We start from the raw sequence: 18,066 nt of genomic DNA, 5'->3' as shown, positions 1-18,066 counted from the left end.
ATTATAAGATTATATTTATTTTAAAGGTTGTCCTTGCTGTTTTAGAAAATCCTAAAAAAGTATTAAAAACTATAGGGATATGTATAAAATTGCAATAAAAAGTGTTTTGGATAGGGCCAGTAAAGTAAAACTAATGTTTAATTATTAGTAAGTAACTGTCTTAAAGAGTTTGATTTTATATCTTCTTAATAGAGATGTTCACTGACCCTCATGTTCTGGTTTTGGTTTTGGATCTGGACTAACTTTGTGTTTTGGTTTTGTTTTTGGCAAAACCACCTGCGTGTTTTGGTTTTTCGATTTTTTTCTAAAATCCCTATTTTTTTTACTAAAATCACATATTATTGCTTTTTCCCCCCCTACATTATTATTAACCTCAATAACACAAATTTCAAGTCATTTGCAGTCAATTTTGACCACCTCACAGGTGACAATATTATTTTCATACACTTTCAAACAAAGACTGCAGATTTAGAAGACCAAGCCTGCCAGACCTATTATTTTTATTTCAGCAATGACAATTAGCAATTAAGCTCTCCTCTTTGTATGTTACCTATATAACACAGTACAATGTGACTGCAGATTTAGAAGACCAAGCCTGCCAGACCTATTATTTTTATTTCAGCAATGACAATTAGCAATGGAGCAATGGAGCTCTCCTCTTTGTGTGTTACCTATATAACACAGTACAATGTGACTGCAGGTTTACACCAAGCCTTCCAGCCCTAGTATTTGTATTTCAGCAATGACAATTTGCAATGGAGCAATGGAGCTCTTCTCTTTGAGTGTTACCTATATAACACTGTACATTAAGGGACTGCAGATTTAGAAGACCAAGCCTGCCAGGCATATTAATTCTTTCTATTCAGCAATGACAATTAGCAATGGAGCTCTCCTGAATGTCACTGGAGACTTTGAAGAACACTGCTATCCCTCCTCTTTCTATTCTACCTATGACGCTGCCCAATTGCACTAGAGACTGCCAAGAACTGTGCTACCCCTTCTGTGTCCCTCTGTGAAATGGTGCTGGACATTTGTAAGTTGGATATATTACACTACTTGTTTTTCACTAGCATGTTACAGTATGATTTAATACACGCACATACATTTATTATAATATTTCATGAAGTTGAATCAAGGAGTCAGAAGTGTGTGAGTGTTCTGTGTTTTCATAGCACGTTTTAACACAGCACTTTATGAACTCTTCTAAAGCAAATAATAAAGCCAACATATTTGTGTTAACTCGATATTTATAGCCCTTATTTTACGACTAAAGGTTACCTTAGTTTATCTGATCAGGGATAACATCTGAGGTGGTTTCAGTGCTGTTGTACGGATCCCCCTTCCTCTACTGGCAGTTCAAACAGCTGGATTATCTGGTGGCCCAATTCTGTGTTTAGCTTGTGGGTGGGAAACGTAATATGACGGTTGGTTTGAGTTGGTATCTTTAACATGCACCCTGATTAATTATTTCTTGCTCACTTGTAGGGATATTATTCGATAGTGTAGTCCCTTGTCACCGTGTGTAGTCTTGCATGGGTAGATGATGCACATTCTCACCTGTACTCTTTCCTTGCTATCTCTTGGGCGGGGGCATATATGACCAGAGGGTTCCTGCACATGCGGTTTTTTAAGTAATGTCTGTTAAATGTGGACATAATGGTGCCGTGCACTAGATATCAAAGTAAGTTGTGTGCCAAACCATCTTTATTATGCTCCAATCTCCCCCCTCTAGATCCACCAATGCTTCTTACACTACAGCTGGTTCTCCCCTCTCATTCCATAGGACATTCCCTTAGATGCTGATATGTAAAACATTTCCCACATCCAGGTTAGATGTTTCTCAATACAGCTCTGACACTTTTTCTGTTTTGCACTCACCCCTCCATTGCAGGGATCATTCTTCTCTTGCATGGCTTATGCTCTGATACCCTTTCTCTGTATGTACTCTAAGCCATGGGGTCTGACACACTCTCTAGGGTGAGTCAGCCCCTCCAATTCTCTGTGCAGGCTTTACAGTGTTGTCACATGCAGCAATCTCCCTTCTCTCTTGGGGTTTCTCCTGGTATGGGGGACCCTCCCACTAAGTGGTCTCATTACTCCGCAAGGCCTCCTGCCACATACCCACTACAGGGAATTCTGGGCGATCCTGGGACCTCCTCCCCTCCATCCCAATATGACACTATGCGTCCACCCAGACATGGAAAACCTGAGTCTTCTATAGACTCAGGTCCTCATGTCACAGGCTGCAAAATTAATGGGGAATGATTTATTGGGACACTTTGTAAATGACAAAGTAAACCAAGAGATCACAGAAAGGTCATTATTGGAGGGAAAATGTTGTTACAGATAACCTCAGAGACTACTAAGATGTGTCTTTGTATTTCACTAAATACTACAAAGCATAAGACTAAAATTAATTTAAATCTAAAAAAGTCCCTAAAGCTTCAGGGGTTACATTTTCCATACCACCACTTCTAAATTTCCACTTCAATCACTGATACATTCTGTAAATGATTCTCAATAGAGCAAGGAAAAAGGAAATGTTCAAATCGGTTGGCTGTGTGGTTTTTCCCAAATTCGATAGACAAGAGTCCTTTGAGATGACTATTTTAGTCATGTGCATTTCAGTCATAATTAAAAAGTTTGCAATGATCACATAAGAGTTTGCACTTTGGGTTGTGAACCTAGTTATGTTCAATGCTTTAAGACAGGCACAATTGCGAATTGCATATAAAAATATGCTGCACTATTGTATTTTTATGAACCTTGCTGGCCTCTAGTGGAGCGCAGAGTCACTTCCTGTCTACGGATACCGGAATGGGTCAAAAAGGTGTCCACCTTTTTGACCCATTGTGGAGCGCATCTCACCCGCGGATTCCGGCATACACGATCCGACTGTTGCAACCAGCCTGCCTGTTCTGGAGTTCCATTCTGAAGGAGATCATTGGACCTTGATTCTCCTTCATCCAGCAACGCTTCCACGCCGTTTACTAACACTAGCGTGAGTTCGGTGGTGCACACTTCGGTCATCACTCCATTTATCTATTTGTATTTTAGTTAGCGTGTTCATGCTGTGCATGTTTTCATTGTAGTTTATTGTTATGGCCAGTATTGGGTCTTATTAAACTGCTTTTTAGTTAATCCCTCCTGGTCCCATACATTTTGTTCAGTCTGACGAATTGCATTTTTTACTACAATATTATTGTGTATCAACTACAGCACGTATTACCAGCTGATATCATCCTCCTTTCCTTCTTTTTCTCCTTTCCCTCCTTTCCCCCCCCCCTTTTTTCCTTTCTTTCCTTTCTTTCCCTTCTTCTTTTTGAGGTTTATCCTGACATACATGGACATGTGTGGATTTCTGGATTGATCCCTAATTGGTTCATACCCCATTGACAGCAATTTCAAATCCTGCAAGTGTTTTTCAGAGACTTTGTGTGTTTTTTTTGTGGACTCATTGAGCCAAGGGTTATTGGTTTTTTTCTCCATTCAGACTATCTTTTAGTTGATTCTATGGTATGCATTGATACACCACCTTTAGTTTTGTCATATCCAGCCATTGTATGTGATGTGTCTAATTTATTCTGCTGCAATATTCACCCCTTTTCTCTATTAACACTTTGCGAGCGCAGTTGGAACATATTTATATTTACTGTATCTACAAGGAGGGATTCCTTGGTTCCCCCGCTGCTGCGAGTGTGTCACCTAGTCTGATATTGAGCGCATATGTATATCTATTATAATTGGATAAGAGCTAGGAAGATTGATTTTGCTGTTTGTGAAGGAGGAGTACTGAGTGAGATCCCCGTCACACTTTTTCTTTATAACAAAGTTTTCCTATAATACAAAACATGATAACATTTGACAGCTTAACACTAAATGCTGTGTTTTATGCTAAATATTACACAATACTCCATTTTTCTACTGTTATTGATATATTCAGTTTTGTACTGACAAGCACAAATAAAAATCTTTTTTTGTATTCATTTAATGCATATATATTGCCGTACAGGTGGTCCCCTAAAAGATGCAGGTGAGGTTGAGCACAGGAATATTTATTTACTACAATGTTTTATTCTACAGTTATATTAAATGTACAGAGACAGAGAAGGTGACACAGTGTATTTAGCTGACTATCTGTCTGGTACGATTCCACAATCTGAAAATTAAAACCAAATTAATACAGTTCACAATGTAAACAAATGTGTCACATATATCAATGCAAAAAAAATATTAAAGTCCTCTGTATTACAGAAATAAAAAGCAAATCACAGCATTTATAAATGGCAAATCATGAAATTAAATGAAATTAAAGTTCATCAGTCACCCAGCCACCCAGCCACCCATCACTCCCTCCCACACCCCTTCTCTATACAGTGCAGAAGTGAATTTAGCATTTTAATATGTTTTCCTCTTTTCTTTTCTACACTGGATCCTCATTTTCTATATTGAGTTCTTTATGTATATGATCAGTGCTAGCCAGAAAAAAAACTTGCCCTACTGATTTCTCCCATGTACAGTGTCGAATTGAAACAACTATGGGTGATGGGCGATGTTCAGCACACAAAGGCTTTCTGTGTGCCACCTACCGAACTATTAAAACAAAATAACCCCTTAAAGCGCAATGACGGTGGTGTCATGCTGATTGATGTTCCCCCAGGGTGACCCACATCTCCCAACCTTGGTTGTCAATGTCAGTTGGATGCAGAGATGGTTTCTGTTTTGTTTGGTTTCTGGTACCCAGACCCTTTACAAATGGCAATCTCAAACTGACCATTGTTTGTACAATGTGACATCACCGGAGTGAGTCCGCCATGTAAAAGGAAATCACAGGAATAACACCAAGCTGACTGTGATCTAATAGTAACTTATATGTTATTTACTAAGAGAGACAGTTTGCATAGGCTCCCTTAGGGGGATGCCGGTTAAAAATTTTAAAAAAATAAAAAAGTGGAAAGTAAAAGTAACCTCCCAAAGAAACAAGACACAACAAATTCCTGTTTCTTCCCCTCCAATGCTCTAAGACCCTGATTAAAAATACACATATTTGGTATCTCTGTACTTGGGAGAAGTAGGCTAATATCGTTCAGGATAATTTTCTGGTATTGCTCTGAATATGTATAGTAACCATGGGATATTTTTTCATACACTTTTTGTCTGATTTTCCCTAACTAATGGGTATAAATTAATAAGCTATCTATCTGAATCTGTTGCCAAAATAGAAAAACTGAAACTGAAAATTAAAAACTGATGAAATGCAAAACCATGACAATGGGCCTGATCCTAGAGGCAGTGTGGAAGTGGGCTGGTATACGGAGGTATAAATAAATAAATAAAGGAGTCCCAAATGTGCTCGCAAAAGCAATGACCTGGGTGGATGAATCTATAAAAAGAGCATGTGAACTTGAAAAAAAATAAAAAAATAATTATAAATCAAATCAATAAAAAATGAAAATGAGAAATAAAAAAACAAAAATAAAAAATAAAAATAAAAGTGAAAAGAATAAAAAATAATAGAAAATAATAAAAATAGAAAAGAGATGGAAACAGAAATAACAATAAAAATAAAATAAAAAGTAAAAAATAAAATAATGGAGAATCAAAGTTAAAAAACAAATACTCCAATGAGGTACAAAAAAATAAGGTATACGGAGGTATGCCATACTGCCACTTCTCCTACTGCCTTCATTGTAACACTATCCATTTCCATTCACTTACAGTTTCCATACCGCCACTTCTAAATTTCCACTTCAACCACTGCATAGAGGTATAATCCACTTCCGGTCTGAATATCTTCCCTGGATCACTTATTAACATACTCAGTAACCTCATTAGTAATTGCAATAAATATCAAGGTCATTTCCCCAAGGTCATTGGAATATACAGCAAGCCCCTTAGACCAAGCTCACTCTAACTTGTCAAAGTCATTTTAGCACCACTGAACTTGAAGGCAGAGACCTGGGCCTCCATACAGAAATGTTCAAAACGGTGTCGTGAAGTCACTGTACATAAATTGGGAAATTGTAAGAACTAAATAATTTCCACTATATTTCACATTAGGAGTAAGTAGACAAAGATATACCACTTTGTCATAATCCAAAGTGCTAGTGGGAACACTAAAGACATCTAAAAATAATACCAGTCAAGGTGGGCCACCTATATTTGATGTGAGTAAATTACAGTAGTCATTTATCAGTGACCAGCCCAATACGTTTGTGCAAAAGTCTTTCCTCCACTGCTGTGATGTCATACAACTACTTCTGAGACTATTGCATTGGGTTTTATGCCATTGCATTTGGGATCGCATGGTAAGATGCTGTCTTAGGCAATGAAGGAATGTTGGGTTCTGGGTTGGTTTAGGTGGGATAAGGTGTTCTTTATGCATATACTGTAGACTCTATACATGTCTTCAAGCCTAAATTGCAAAAATCACATTTTGCTATGGTTGCAAGATGAAATAAGCTACCTGATCTGGTGAGCGAGACATGAGAATGAGTTTCAAGTTTTGCGGGGAGTTAAAGAGGTCTCTAATCAGGTAAAATACACTGATTTTAACACCACCATCCAGTTACCAACTTTCGTTATACTTGACACTTTCAGTCACTCTAAGTGCAGAAGATAAAGTAAGCACACAGTCTGGTGCAAGTAAAATAAATAAAAGTTGAAATAAGGACAGCTACAAAAACCCCCTTAGTTTTCTGAGTTCGAAAATAGGTAAATGACAGTATATGAACAAAGATGGAGAAAACAGGGGAAGTTCAAATTTAACAGAAGGGACGCTTTAATAGGGAAGTGTGCTGTACATCCCTTGAATTTTGGAAGCACAACAAACACGGTGCATTCATTTTGTAAAAGCAACTGCACAAAAGGAGGAACAAGGTGACAAATTAAAGTGCTTTAAATACACCCGCTGGCCATAACTCCCCCGCCATAGATGGCTATGATTACAATTAATCTGTGCACTTCAATCACTATAGTATACAATGTCATCTAAGTGAAAGAAAAAAAAGGAAAGATGCTCAGTTTTTATTGGGGGAATTTGTTCCTATAGAATTACAAGGCACCCATTGTTTCACATAATTTCTTTTACTTATTTCCTCTTCTCCTCTGTAAGAATCTGAATTTAGTGTTTTAGTTGGAATATCACTGTTTCCAAAATCACTATCTACAGGGCTCCCACATTCAGAGTCTGCAAAACCGCTGTCAATGGTGTCCAAATCCAGGCCTGTCCTGGGATAACCAAAATCTGTGCTATTTCCTGAGTCAGGAGAAAGTGAATTGTAATTTTCATCATTATAAAACACATTCTCATCTTCCTCTTGACAAGAAGATTCTTGTAATTCCCATTCTTCAAGGGGTAGCGATATCAGGTCTAAAATATTCATGTTGGATCTCAGGAGACTTTCTTGAAGATGAAAATTAAGGTCCAAGGCACACTTTACTGTACCATCTGGATTTGATCCATGGTCCACCAAGTCATCCAACATGATACCATTGCCACTATCGAGATCAACACTAGGGTAGCCATCATCGTTACTCCTGTCTTCTTCATCTATGGAAGTTTCAAGACCATCCATGGTGGTGATGGAACTGCACTGACAACAACACTGGGTATCAATAGGCATTTGCTGGGAGATTTTCTCGCTGATATCATTGATATATCCGCACTTCCTGCAACATTGGCTGTTTCTACTTGAGCATGAATTGGTATAAAAAAGCTTCTGCTTTTCCATGTTGTTCTGTAAATTGTGGCTGTAGATTTCAAGGACTTCAAGGTCTGCATGAACAATATTCCCTTCAAAAGGCATTGTCTGGAAGTAACGAGAACCCAGCCAACTCTGTAAAACAGAAAGGAAATTTTGTTGATGAAGCGGTGAATATAGATTACTGGCCACACTCAAAGGTTGTAGGTAATTAACATATAATTTAAGGGACCAGGGGATAAATGTATCAAGCTGAGAGTTTTCCGGCGGGTTTGAAAAACCAATCAGATTCTAGCTATCATTTACTTAGTACATTCTACAAAATGATAGCTAGAATCTGATTGGTTGCTATAGGCAACATCTCCACTTTTCAAACCCGCCGGAAAACTCTCAGCTTGATACATTTACCCCCAGATTGCAAATCATCAGGCAAGTTACTTGGATCACCAAAAGCCACCTGCATTTGACACTATCAGTTCTTCAGAGCTTGTAGCAATATTATCATTTACATTATACCTTAGCTTATGTGCAATAATTGTGATGCTATACCAGAAGTTTGATATCCGTGTATTAATGTAATGCTTTAAACTTAAGCATAAAAGTGAATCTGTATAATTACATAGCAGATCTATAAATATTTAGGTTTGCATTTTGGAAAAGCCACCTAGGCAAGGACATAGGGCAGCAGAATAGCAGGGATGTCAGTCTACCTATTGTTTCATTATTTAACGTGTATGGTAGAGTAATGGTGAACAGTGTTTGGACGGGAGGGACATACGAGGCAGCCTAGGCACACCCTTGTTCTGCTGCCAGAAAGACAAATGTTGCCCATAGCAACCATGAGTTCTAGGTATAATTCTCTAGAATGTGTTAGATAAATGATAGCTAGAATCTGATTGCTCACTAGGGGCAACACTCCCACGTTTGCTTGTTAGATTTGATAAATCTACCTCTAAGTTAGAATACTGCTTTTTATATTCATTATGTAAGAATATTGTGTTTGTTTCTCCTTTGGTTTTCAGTATCTACATACTGTAGTAAGTGCTCATAGATGAGGCAATGAGCTACACATTTCTACACAGTGGCTGTATGAGGTTTTCAATTTAAGTTAAAATTTCAGACAATGGAAAAAAAAAATGTTTCCCACGGGTCACAGTCATGTGCCTTTCGCCTTTCAACTTTATTTCTTCTATAAAAAATATATACTGTGATATGTTTAACATGTACTTTATGCTTAAGCCTTTTAAATACATATAAAATTATGTATATATATATATTTGGGTTCACCACCTTGATAAACCACATCCTTCATACGCTTTACTGTATGTGAGGTGACATTTACAATAATAACACTGTGGGTGGAAATATTCTGCAGACACATTTTTTAGCAAAGTCCTCTGTTATTATTCTTGTCTGCTTTATGTAATACACATACCGTGTCTGATTTGTTCTTTGTCCTTTATAATCGTTAGCTTTATATAAAGTACAGACCTCACAGTGTATGGTTTATTGATCTGAGGATCAGAAAATGTACAGGAGCTTGTTTGTATTTGCGTCTGTTATTTGCTGAAGGCAGGGGAGGGCTGGCCCGGGGGTTAAGACTCGACTCAGCATCCTATTGGGAACATTTTAAAATAAAAAAAAAAGCAGGTGGCCCCAGGGGCGCACGCAGGATTTCCCCCCCCCCCCAAAAAAAACCCATATAGAGAGAGCTGCTGCGCAGGCAGCCTCGCATGCGCAGCAGCTCCATTTAGGCGACACTGTCACTGAACAGCAGCCACGGCGCTGTCAAAGAAGCGTCCGCGGCGGTGCTGTATTGTACAGTACAGCACTGCCGCGGACGCTTCTTTTTTTCTTTGACAGCGCCGCGGCTGCTGTATAGTACAGTGCCGCTATGTAGGGACACTGTTCTTCGCAGAGGGGAGGGGTTTCTGGAGAACCAGAAACCCCCCCTGCGTGCGCCCCTGGGCCCAGTGACCCAGCCCAAGGTAATCCACTAGGGGACCAGCCCCCCAGCCCAGCCTGATCCTGGCTGAAAGTGTCCTATTCAGGACTAACTGAATAGAGCAAATAGGATCTTGCAGCTGCAAATCTGTTATATAGAAGTTTATTTAAGAAGCATTTGGGGCCTGATCCATCAAAGCACATATGCTGAGCGCAACCCGCATTCAGTAATATACGCACGTATTTAGGCTTTGCATACTCCTGAATTCATCAAACCATGGATCTCAAGATACGTGCGCTGTTGAATTCAGGTGTAGGTCTGCTGTGTTCTGCTACACAAGATGCTAAGGGATATGTCCAATACCTATTTGGATTATAAATTCTCAAAAGAACGCACAGGAAAATAAAAATATTGAATTAATGTCACCTGTAAATTTTTTTAAAAAAGTTTTTTTTAAATATTTTTCTCTATGAAATATATTTATTAGGTTATTCTTAGTGTCTACTGAGCATAATATACATTTTTACAGTTGCTTGTGATTGCAAACACGTGTTATAGCATGCAAACGAGACTGTCATCACTACTGATCAGGACTTAGACTAGCCCTGTAGCCTGAGCAAGAGATACGGCCGGAAAACAAGTAACTGAGACGTTCAGAGCTTGATTCACACGTGACTGCTTGCACTTGAGTTTAACACGCCTTTACTGTAAAATGACTACAGCAAAACGTCCCTTCCCCGCCCAGTTCACACCCCGAAAATCGTAGGCTGCATTAAGTGTCCTTTGCACCCACAGACAGAGCGGACAGGGCTGCGTTCACAGATATATGTCCCGGTTCTGGCCATGCACAGAGTGATTTTGCGAACAATATGCTAAAAATCGGCAGATACGGGCCTTGATGAATCAGGCACCTGGGGTGTAAGTTTTGTGCATAATGGTACAGAAATATAAACTGTGCATTTTACAGGTCACTGGGTGCATTACAGGCGAGAAATAAGCTCTGCATTTGTCTGGGCAGTACGGGACTTTCCACTAATGGGGATCTTTTTTTCTACTCGGCAGAAAAGTCAAATGACTAGTCGGTGTTCAGTGCCGACATGATACGAGAATTGTCTTACACACACATTGGGGGTCATTTTCCAAAACTGGTGCCAAAGAAAGAGGTGATGTTGCCCCCAGCAACCAATAAGATGTTTGCTTGCATTTCCTCTATGAAAATAAAATCTAATTTCTTACTATGAGCAACAATATGCATTATTTTCGTTTACACCACTATAACTGTACCTCATAGAATGAACCATGTATTTTGTAAGACTGTACATCTAAGATATTGCAGTAGAAATAAGGGTCTAGAAATTAAATTTCTGAAATGGTGATTAGGAACCTTCCTCTCCCGCACATTCCGGGAGAGGAAGGCGACGAGAAATTTGTCTCTTTCAAATATTTTCCTTTCCCACTTGACAGGTCAGTAAATGACTTCATATACATATACTTGTCCTCTGTGATAGGTGGTGGGGAGTGTGAGGGGAAAGGACAACTGGATGGATGTGACCCAGCCAACATAGAAAATTGTAAAAGTATAAATATATTAAGTGTGCCCCCTGCTGGGGGAGGAGCCACATACCAGCAGTGACGGGAAATACTTGGATAGACAGTTGTTTCTGTGTATGTCCTTGCATGTCACATGGTACCTGAGCCATCACACTCATGCCTGGTATGTAGCTACAATTGCATTTGTCAAGATATGACATTGTGAGAAGCCTTTATGAAGGAGGGAAAATGACATCACATCTATCCAAAGACTTTGTTATTGATTGGCTTTTGCATGCGCTCCTGCAACATGTACTAAAATAAAAGTAGGAATAAAAAGTAATGTATATTGTATAAGCTGCAAACATTCTAAAAGATGCAGCATGTACAAGACAATAAACTAACGTTATCTGAAGGTGCGTGGCATCTGGACGTAGAAAAGCTGCTCTTGATACCAGGTGTCAGCAATAACTGTTACCAGGGACCTCCTGTTTTTATAAATAAGGTGAATTTGCAGCCTCAGCTTTTCAAAAATGATGCCTGCGTGGTTTGCAGATCTGCCTTGGTTATTTGTTGTTGGTTATTGGCTTCCGTTGTGGAAGTGGCAGGAAATTAATATAACTTCTGTTTGCACAGTAGCAATTTCCAAACATACAATACAAATTCTGCCATTCGTTTTAGTACAGCGTTATGATGAGGAGCAAATTACATTTATGATCATGTGACCATAAATTAATTGTTTAAAGTTAGAAATATGTATAACAAATAATCAGCTTTTAACTTTTATCATTTCATTCAAATATTCTATGTATCATTTCAAGACAATTCTCCCGGACCTTTGACAGAGTTATTCCCCCTCAGGGGCAAACGCAGGATTTGTAGAGAGGGGTTTCCACACCGCGCCGCCAGTGGGCGTGACCAGCATGCATGGAGGCGTGGCTATAATTTTAGACAGTGCTTGGCTGCTCTCCAACTCTTCCTATCCTCATAATATACATGGGCAATGCTGCGTGCACTACTGTTAGGTGCACACAGCTCTCCCTTTTCAATCAGAGCCGTGTGAAGCGGGGGCAGGGTCCAGCCACCACAATTATACAATTATACAGTGCCCTAGGCTTGAAGGGTGGTTTCCATGCACTAGGAAACCCCCCTCGGTTTGCCTATGCCCCTTTTATCTTTAAATACTCCATTCTCTGGGCCTCCGTCACTCCTGATTTTATTTCCTAGCCCTCCAACCACACATAATGGGAGGGGGGGATTCTATCAAAGAGGAGGAGGTGGAAAGTGGAGGTAATCTGTTCTTAAAATGAATCACCTTTATAATGTATAAAAATATCTTCACTTTTACATGCGGTTTATCACAACTATTTGGTTAGGGTGTCTCTAATACAGTGTCGGTGTACCCCTTTAAAATTTGTTCAGTGTTACGTAAAATATGGCACTTTATCAAAATTAGATAATAATTAACAGAATAATAATATGTAGATAAATGTGGACACTTTAAAATGTCATCAATGTTTTCTTTTGTCTGTTGCTTTGTCATTTTGTTAAAATTTTCATTTCAAAGCTTCACACGAAATATAACGAGTAATTGTAAATATTTTGCACTATACTTCCAAAAAGTACAAAATAGGAAGAGCTTAATGACTGCTGCTTGCGCTGTGCATGAGACATATCCTGGATACTTAATGAATACATTGTGACTGTGGGTATACATGAGTGCTTGCTTTGCACCTGTGGCACTGCCAGCCCGGATATCAAAATAGAGATAACAATTCTCTACACCGAATACAATGTCAGAACACACTGATTATTTCCAGAACACTTGAGAGACCATTAATGACATAAGCTTGTGTGCTGACATTGAGTTCACCATGGAGGTCATTGACGTCTATGTGACAGCCATTCAAGCTGCGGTGACTGATGCTACTCGCTGCCATTATAAAGACAACTTATAAATAGCACAACTTTATGTCACCCACATCAGAAACTAATTCGAGCAGCACACAGGACTCATAACTCATAATAATGAGGAAGTAAAACTACTTTTTCCAGACCATATATTTCTTGCATACAATTTACTACAAAGTTGAACAAAGCTACGTAATGTACTTTCCACAATAACCCAGTTTATGAAGCTTTAAGACATATGCTAATGTTCCTACCCATCCTACGCATCATCTAAACTCCTTCATGTTTGCCATTCAGAAAACCACCTAAGGGTCTAATTACCAAGACCTCTCTGATAACAAGGTTTATAATGCTGCGTATCAGACAGAAGATCTTTGATTGGTCAATTTATTTAAAAAATGGGTGCTCCTGTCTGGCAGAGGTATCTGGCCTCTCCCCGCGTGCTAGGCTGGTGGACGGCGCTTCAGCACGTACCTGAGCCAGCAAGAAATGCTAATTAATACTAATATCGCCGCTCTCCTTGTAAATAGGCTCATATGGGTAAACATAGCAGGGTTTGGTAAATCAGGAGAAGCCCTAAACCCTGAGATAACTCATGTTTTTACAGGATTTAGGGCTTATCTCTATTTGATAAAGAGAACCTTAGCGGTATATTTACTAAACTGCGTGTTTGAAAAAAAATGGAGATGTTGCCTATAGCAACCAATCAAATTCTAGCTGTCATTTTTTAGAATGTACTAAATAAATGATAACTAGAATGTGATTGGTTGCTATAGGCAACATCTCCACTTTTTCAAACCCACAGTATAGTACATAGACCTACATATATCCCTTGGAGTACAAAACAATCAATGGCTTTTAAAACACACAAGTGGGCCTTATTTACAATGTGTGAAATCTCCTTTGTTGGGCTGTCACTCGATTTGTTCTGGTGTGCCTAGATTACCAAAATGTATTGGTTTTGGAAGCAAGATGGCGGCATTTGCGGTGGCGCTGAAGTTTAGACTGGCAGATGGAAGGAGATACGCGGAGTGATTGTGTTCCTTGCTTAGTACAGCTTAGGCGCACTGGTGCATCTTGTTTTACAGAGCGGTGTGACCATTATATTTTATTTTGCAGAGTGAGATCATTAAAATGAGGTAAAGGGCTGCAGAGGGTACATTATTAGAGGTGTTCCTTGCTTTGCAGAAGAGCTTCTAGACATTTTCACTCAGCAAAAATCCTTGAATGGCAAAGATCAGGGCTCATCCTATCATTTTAATGTCGCACTTCAGAGGAGAAACACATTGTTAGGTGCATACAAATGTGCTACATGTAGTAATGACAGTCCCAATGTCCGGTCACTCTCACGATTATTTTAAGACTGTGGCTAAACTGAGTAAAAGTTTTGGAGAAATAAAAGAGAGGTTTAATTTAATAAAAGGGATGGTTCTCAATTAGAAGGAGGTTGGGCTTGGATTGATTTGTCACAATGAGCCTTTTCACAACTGCACAAACCTAGCCGCACTTCCAGTGTATGGGAGTCTCCGTAAGAGATCAGAATGTAGCTGTGCACCGAACTGTGCTGGAAAATCAATATAGATGCTGTGGTACTAAGCCAAAGCTATTTGCTGTATGCAACCTTTGCTCTTTCACTAATACTAAGACTAGGGGGTATATTTACTAAACTGCGGGTTTGAAAAAGTGGAGATGTTGCCTATAGCAACCAATCAGATTCTAGCTGTCATTTTGTAGAGTGCACTAAATAAATGATAGCTAAAATCTGATTGGTTGCTATAGGCAACATCTCCACTTTTTCAAACCCGCAGTTTAGTAAATCTAGCCCTAGGTGCAGATACTAATACTGGAAACTTACAGAATCTGTATTTTTTACCTTAAAATCTCCATGATGTCCCTCATACAATGGCTTGAAAAAGGGTGCAGGATCGGGTACCAATAGCCACACATTCTTCCACAAACTGATGAGAGAAAAGAAAACAAACATAATTCACAAATAATTAGATGCTGTCTTCACATTTATTTGTTTTAGAAATGTTGTGGTCTGATATTTAGGAGGATGAAGGGTATCAAGTCACTAGGAACTAGGAAACGTGCCTCAAGCAGTGGCTACTACTGTGCAGGAGGCGCAGGCGTTACTGGAGCAGAGGAGTCCCCCCAGAGACCCCTGCCCTGCTCTTAAAAGAGCAGAGAGGTGGCTTCTTCTGAGCTGACGCATGTGCTAGACTGTGCGTGCTCAGAAATGGCCCCCTCTCTGTTCTTTTCTGAGGCTAAAGCAGCATCGCCAGACCACTACCCAAATTTTGCCATCATCAATATTTATTTATATAGCGCCACTGATTCCGCAGCGCTGTACAGAGAACTCATTCAGATCAGTCCCTGTCCCATTGGAGCTTACATTCTAAATTTCCTAATATACACACAGACACAGACTAGGGTGAATTTTGAAAGCAGCTAATTAACCTACCAGTATGGTTTTGGAGTGTGGGAGGAAACCGGAGCACCCAGAGGAAACCCAAACACGGGGAGAACATACAAACTCCACACAGATAAGGCCATGGTCAGGAATTTAACTCATGACCCCAGCGCTCTGAGGCAGAAGTGCTAACCACTTAGCCACCATGCTGCCTTTCCACACCTGGGCTCAAACCTCAGGGACACACGAGTCATCCCAATCTGCTTAAACTCTGTGCAGACCTGTCTATCAACACCCCCGTTCTTACAAACCCACACCTACATTCTGAGAGGCAACCCCCTTTGTGGTCCGGCAACCAGGGGAGGACTGGCGAATCTTAGCCCAGGGGGCAAGACTCGTCTCAGCAGTCTATTTTAAAGGGGAAAAAATGCAGATGGCCCAGTGACCCAGCCCAAGGTAGCCCACTATTGAATCGGCCCCGGGGGCAGGTGCCCCCCTGCCCAGCTAGCCCCTGCCGGCAACTATTGAAAAGTATGCTTGTGAATTAATTGGCTCAAGTGTAATGAATATTGACATATGCCCATTGTCCCATATATTGTAAGCTTGCAAGCAGGGCCCTCTTACCTCTCTTTCTGTCTGTATTACCCATATTGTTTTATTACTGTGTTTGTTACCCATTGAAAAGTGCTACGGAATTTGCTGGCGCTATATAAATAAATGCTGCTGATAATGATGATGATATGATGACGAATATTGGTTCAGCCCACAGAATGACTGCCACTGCTGCATGTAGTTAATGGATATATTATTATTATTATTATTATTATTATTATTATTATTAATAAAGGAAATCTGTCATCAAGGTGCAATATTTGTGCACTTTGTGTTGAGACAAAATGCATTATAAATAGTACACAGTGGACAAAACTAGGATAAAATGCAGCACACTGTATATAATATAATAAGAACACATTCACATAGTCACAGCAAACTGAAAAGCAAACTATGGACACACGGAGCCAACAAAGTACAAGAATAAAGCTGTGCCTAAGAATTGTGGGGGGGGGGGGGAGTATGCAAATTTCTTTTAGTGTTATTTGAAAATTCTTTGGGCGTGTGTGCTGACCTTAGAGGTAAATACATATAATGGCTGAAGGGAGATAACTATACGGCTTGTGTTTACTATCCTGTGGTTTATTAGATGTGGCTTAAAAGCACGGTATCTGTGAAACTGCACTTTGCATGCAATTGCATGCGATGAGTGCGGGCATGAACATCAACCACAGGTTTTTAAGGCATGCTTAAAACCATACGTGAAAGAAATGCCTGTTGTTAGTGTGTAGATTCTTGGAAAAAACGGGCCTCTAGGGCCTGGGGTAACGAAGAGGATTGGCATCCCTGGAGTGGCAACTTTGCCAACCAATTGCTCCCAGTGTAATGTCTCTAATACCCATGATCACTGTACTAAACTGTAAAAAATAAGTAAACGAAACAACACAATTTTAAAATAACATTTTATTTAATAAAACATTCCCCCCCAAACCCTTATTAACCATTTTAATAAAAAATTAAATCTCTTTTTTGGTCTGGGTCTGGTGTAGTCATATGGGAATTAAAACCTTTCTCTTCTATCATATCTTCATCTGCCATAGTCCAATGAGATAAAAACAGTCATCAGCGCTATTGACAATTACAAGCGTTTGCTAGTAAATCTATGTCACCAAAAGATCCTGGGCTTCCCATAGCCAGCAGCCCATCACAAGCATTTTCTCTTGCTGGCTGTGATGTCAATGGATGGCATGTGGGAAAATACTTGTGATTGGCTGATAGCTAAGGGAAGCCCAGGTTACTCTTGGTCATATTCATTATTTTTGTTTCAATCAACAGGACTACAGCGAATGAAGATAGGAAAAAAGTTTTAAACCCAAAGGATTAGTCTGAATCAAGAATATATGTTTTTTATTAATGCAAAAATAATGAACAAGGGTTTGGGGGGGGTGTTTTATTCAATATAAGCTATATTTTAGAAATAATGTCTATTTTATTTATTTAAATTGTACACTTTAGATATAGTGATCTGGGGTCTACCATGATGTGAATCTCGTGTCCTTAGGTTAATGATAGTGTCTTTATTTACATGTTCTCAATTAAGTTTACAAATTATGATTCTTCAGTATAATGAAATTGAGAAAACAAAACACTGTTATAAAACGTAGTGTACTACATACTTGCCGACTTTTTTAATATTCTCCTCCGGAGAGGTCATGTGACGGGGTAGGAGGGAGCGTGGTGATGCTATTGCGGTTCCGTAGCCCCGCCCCCTGCTAGGAAATCCCAAAAGTCACGGCATTGCATAGCAGGTGGCAGGGCTTGACGACACAAAAAAGTGTCATTAAACCCCGCCTCCATCTTGTCCGGGAGGATGTCTACTGTTCTGGAAGTCTGGGAGGACTTCCCGAAATTCAGAAGCCTCACGAAAATTCCAGGCGAGTAGGCAAGTGTTGAGTAATAAGATCCTAATCCAGTTGGCTACTCGCAGTGTAGCCAGCCATTTTCTATATCGA

At 39.6% G+C, this 18,066-nt stretch overlaps 1 protein-coding gene across 2 annotated transcripts in view; it reads right to left on the bottom strand.

Moving 5' to 3' along the window:
- Positions 1-3,970: 3,970 nt before the first annotated feature.
- Positions 3,971-18,066, bottom strand: part of IL21R (interleukin 21 receptor) — a 52,420-nt gene continuing 38,324 nt past the window's right edge. For both annotated transcript variants that reach the window (XM_075179594.1, XM_075179592.1), the window contains exons 8-9: positions 14,963-15,047; positions 3,971-7,838 (exon numbers count right to left, since the gene is read on the bottom strand). In XM_075179594.1, the coding sequence (XP_075035695.1) occupies positions 7,020-7,838; positions 14,963-15,047 (904 nt within the window). In that variant the 3' untranslated portion in view covers positions 3,971-7,019. The remainder of the gene's footprint in view (positions 7,839-14,962; positions 15,048-18,066) is intronic.

Source organism: Mixophyes fleayi, chromosome 7 (assembly GCF_038048845.1).
Source record: "Mixophyes fleayi isolate aMixFle1 chromosome 7, aMixFle1.hap1, whole genome shotgun sequence".
Classification (NCBI taxonomy): Eukaryota; Metazoa; Chordata; class Amphibia; order Anura; family Limnodynastidae; genus Mixophyes; species Mixophyes fleayi.
This window is presented reverse-complemented; position numbering and strand designations above follow the sequence as displayed.